Consider the following 4,411-nt stretch of genomic DNA (forward strand, 5'->3'; position numbering starts at 1 on the left):
TCAGCCCCTCTGCTCCCCACCCCTCCCAGTCAGCCCCTCTGCCTTATTTGGCCATGAAATTGACATGCTCTGCAATTTGTTATTTCCTGGATTGTTGTCTGTTTCTCCCTGTATAATAGGTTGGATTACTGCAGTAATCTCCAGACTGGGCAGGGATGTTATCTGCCTTGGTCACCACTTTGCCCCCCCCAGTGCCCAGCACTTAGTTGGTGGGCAATAAATATGTACAGACTGACTCCGTCTGTGTGTCTGGTTCTCTGGACTCTGCCCCTCTTAACAGCATTGGGACATGAAGGTGTGGTGCTCCCGATGCCTCACTCTTAGCTACTGTTTTCTCTGCAGATCCTTCGCCTACCTGGGGGAGACATATGGTCCAAACAACGCAGGTGCCTTTTTCATCCTGAAGCAGGGAGGCGCAGTCAAGTATGACCGCTAAGGTGTTATAATGGGCTGGGGGTCGGTGGTGGGGTATCTGCCTAACGTCCAGGCTTTGCAGTCACACAGGCTTCACTGTGTCCCCTGGTCTCTGCTGCCTCCTGGCTATGTGGCTTTGGACTTGTTCCTGAGCTTCAGTTTTGTCATGTGCAAAATGGGATGGTGATCATTTCTAACCTACAGGGTTTGCTATGAAGACTGGATGGCACTGGGACAGTGGCTTATGTCTGTAATCCTAGCACTTTGGGAGGCCGAGACAGGAAGGTCACTTGAGCCCAGGAGTTTGAGACCAGCCTCAGCAACTTTGTGAGACCCTGTCTCAAAATAAATATATATATATATTTTTTATATATATATATTTTTATAACATATATATATTTTATATATATTATATATATATTATGTATATATTTTATATATATATATATATAGGTATATTTAGATGGAGTTTCACTCTTGTTGCCTAGGCTGGTATGCAATGGTGTAGTCTTGGCTCACTGCAACCTTCTACCTCCTGAGTTCAAGCAGTTTTACTGCCTCAGCTTCCTCAATAGCTGGGATTACAGGGATGCGCCACCACGCCCGGCTAATTTTGTATTTTTAGTAGAGACAGGGTTTCTCCATGTTGGTCAGGCCAGTCTCAAATCCTTGACCTCAGGTGATACGCCCACCTCAACCTCCCAAAATGTTGGGATTACAGGCATGAGCCACTGCGCCCAGCCTGGCAAAATTTTTTATATTAGCCAGGTATGCATACTAGCATGATGACTTATGTTGGAGTGAAGAAAAAAAAAATTAGGCAGATGTGGTGGCACATGCCTGTGGTTCCAGCTACTCAGGAGGCCAAGGCAGGAGGATTGCCTGATCCCAGGAGGCTACATTGAGCTTTAGTCACACCACTGAACTCTAGCCTGGGCAATAGAGTGAGACCTCGTCTCAAAAAATAATAATAGGCTGGGCACAGTGGCTCACACCTGTAATCCCAGCACTTTGGGAGGCCAAGGCTGGTGGATCACGTGGGGTCAGGAGTTCGAGACCCACCTGGCCAACGTGGTGAAACCCCGTCTCTACTAAAAATACAAAATTAGCTTAGCATGGTGGCACATGCCTGTAATCCCAGCTACTTGGGAGGCTGAGGTAGGAGAAGCCCTTAGAACCTGGGAGGCGGAGACTGCAGTGAGCTGAGATCATGCCACTACACTCTAGCTTGGTCAACAGAGCAAGACTCTGTCTCAAAAGAAAAAAAATAATAATGGCTGGGTGTGGTGGCTTTAGGAGGCCAAGGCAGGTGGAGCACTTGAGCCCAGTAGTTCAAGACCAGCCTGGCAACATAGTGAAACACCATCTCTACCAAAAATATGAAATTACCTAGGCGTGGTGGTGCATGCCTGTAGTCCTAACTACCCAGTAAGACCCTGTCAGAGGGGGACATTGAGTGTGATTTTGCAATATAAGAGGCCTAGCACTGCATATGTGCTCAAAAAAAAATTTTGAGACAGAATATCACTCTGTCACCCAGGCTGGAGTGTAATGGCACGATCTCAGCTTGCTGCAACCTCCACCTCCTGGGTTCAAGTGATTCTCCTGCCTCAGCCTCCCAAATACCTGGGATTACAGGTGCACACCACCACACCCAGCTAATTTTTTGTATTTTTGGTAGAGACGGGGTTTCACCATGTTGGCCAGCTGGTCTCCAACTCCTGACCTCAAGTGATCCACTCACCTTGGCCTCCCAAAGCGCTAGGATTACAAGCATGAGCCACCACAGCCAGATGGAGTGTTTTTCTAAGATGGAGTCACTTATGTCAAGGGTGATCTATACATATTATCTAGGGCTGGGGCAGGTGGGGGTGCCCTGCTGACACTACCTCTCCCCAACTTTCCAGGTTTCGAGACAAGGAGTGGATCAGGCCAGATAAGTATGGCCATTTCTCTCAGGAATTCTGGAATTTCTCAGAGGTGCCTGTGGAAGCTGTGGATGCCAGTGACTGTGCCATCAACTACGAGGGCCTGGAAAACCTCCGTGAGTGGGATGGGGTGGAGATGGGACAGGCCTCTACATTTTCCCTTTGGTGATGGGCTCCAGAAAGGCCCCTGGTGCCATCCCACCCTCTTCCCACCACAGACCTCCTGAAGGAGCTCCAGTCCTTGTCGCTGCAGCGCTGCCCCCATGTGGACGACTGGTGTCTCAGCCGCCTCTACCCACTGGCCGACTCGTTGCAGGAGCTCTCGCTGGCCGGTTGCCCCCGCATCTCCGAACGTGGCCTCGGCTGCCTCTACCACCTCCAGTGAGATCTCAGCTCAGCCTGGGCCCTGTACCCGGGCATCTCTCCCACCCAACACTGATGCAGGAGAGGAAGTGGGGAGGGGCAATGTTGGGCAGTTCTCATATCCCCCTGCCTCCACCACAAACCTAGAGTGTTCGTGGTAGATGGGCAGTCACAGTGTGTCTCTGGAAGAATTAAATGACTCCTGGTTTTTTTCTTTTTGTTTTAATGAAAACTCCATGGTATCAGTACAATGGCAGAACAGCAGAAGCTAGAGTTGCATATTTGCAACTAACACAGTGGGTTTCAGGTGCCTGGACAGCTATAAAGATTTTATTTTAGGGCCGGGTGCAGTGGCTCACGCCTGTAATCCCAGCACTTTGGAATGCCGAGGCAGGTGGATCACAAGGTCAGTTCAAGACCAGTCTAGCCAAGATGGTGAAACCCTGCCTTTTCTAAAACTACAAAAATTAGCTGGGCATGGGTGGCAGGTGCCTGTAATCCCAGCTACTCGGGAGGCTGAGGCAGAGAACTGCTTGAACCTGGGAGGCGGAGGTTGCAGTGAGCAGAAATCATGCCACTGCATTCCATCCCAGGTGACAGAGTAAGACTCTGTCTCCAAAAAAAAAAAAAAAAAGTATTTTAGGAAGCTAGCGTTGAAATTGGGGCCAGTACCTCCCTATACACATGCACTGTCCTTACACTGGCTTCCTGTCCTTCTCGTCCGCTTTCAGGAACCTCCGCTGGCTGGACATCTCCGACCTCCCTTCCGTGTCCAACCCAGGCCTCACTCAGATCTTGGTGGAGGAGATGCTGCCCAACTGCAATGTTGTGGGGGTCAACTTGGCTGAGGGCCTGAAGATAGGGCCAGAGGAGCAGCCTCGGGACACAGACAGGCCCGTCCCTGCCTAGCCTTCAGCCCTGTCCCCATTCAAGCGGCTTTTCAGCAGACTGCATGGAATGTCTGGTAGCTCACCACACTTCTGGCTTCTGTTTGTCTTCACTCAACATGGGGGGTGGGGAGTGCCGCTGGCCGATCACAGGGAAAGAGAGTGTGAGGTCACAGTATTTATTCCTGGCTGCCCTTGGCTGACGGTCATAGCTCCTGTGCTCCTGTCACCCTGTCAGGCAGCCCTTTCCATGCCCCTCTTCTTCCCCTGCCTCTTTAGGCCTGGGGACATCAAGGCTCAGGCTGTCGGCAGCTGCAGGGAGCCACATTCACCTTGTCAGGAGACTCTTCTCAAATTGTCCTCATGTGAGTGTGCTGCCATTTCTTCCAGAGACCCTGACTGATACAGGGGCTGCTGCTAACACTTTACAGGGATGGTTCTCCCTGGTGGGGGGTGGGGGAGACGCTCTACTCACAGCAGGACGTGCAGCATCCTTGGCCCCACTCACTAAAGGCCAGCACAGCCCAGGCCCCATGGTATTGCTGGTTGTGGATTTACTGACCTTCAGTTCCACATTCAGCTTTTTTGGTCTGTTTTTTTTGAAAGGGGGGATCTGGGCCTTTGCAGGATTTTCCCTTTGCCAGTAGCATAAGCTTTGTCAGTAGAGGGCGCTTAACAGGCATTACAGGAGGAAAGGTGCTTCCTTCCTGGTTCCTGTTGGTTGTGTGCAGTGCACATGGCTTCCCCAGCACCCAGTTCATGAGGTGTCAGGAGGTCAGCAGCTGCCCCCAGCACCCTCCATCTCCCAGTAGTTGTGTA

General features: G+C 50.9%; 1 protein-coding gene across 2 annotated transcripts in view; it reads left to right on the plus strand.

The window, feature by feature from the left end:
* Window positions 1-3,682, plus strand: part of DMAC2 (distal membrane arm assembly complex 2) — a 7,385-nt gene extending 3,703 nt beyond the window's left edge. Inside the window, exons 3-6 of one of the 2 annotated variants that reach the window (XM_017502920.2) lie at window positions 343-423; window positions 2,322-2,458; window positions 2,561-2,723; window positions 3,437-3,682. In XM_017502920.2, the coding sequence (XP_017358409.1) occupies window positions 343-423; window positions 2,322-2,458; window positions 2,561-2,723; window positions 3,437-3,614 (559 nt within the window). In that variant the 3' untranslated portion in view covers window positions 3,615-3,682. The remainder of the gene's footprint in view (window positions 1-342; window positions 424-2,321; window positions 2,459-2,560; window positions 2,724-3,436) is intronic. The other variant, XM_017502921.2, reaches the window with a different exon arrangement.
* The last annotated feature ends 729 nt before the right edge of the window (window positions 3,683-4,411 follow it).

Source organism: Cebus imitator, unplaced genomic scaffold (assembly GCF_001604975.1).
Source record: "Cebus imitator isolate Cc_AM_T3 unplaced genomic scaffold, Cebus_imitator-1.0 Scaffold306, whole genome shotgun sequence".
Lineage (NCBI taxonomy): Eukaryota > Metazoa > Chordata > Mammalia > Primates > Cebidae > Cebus > Cebus imitator.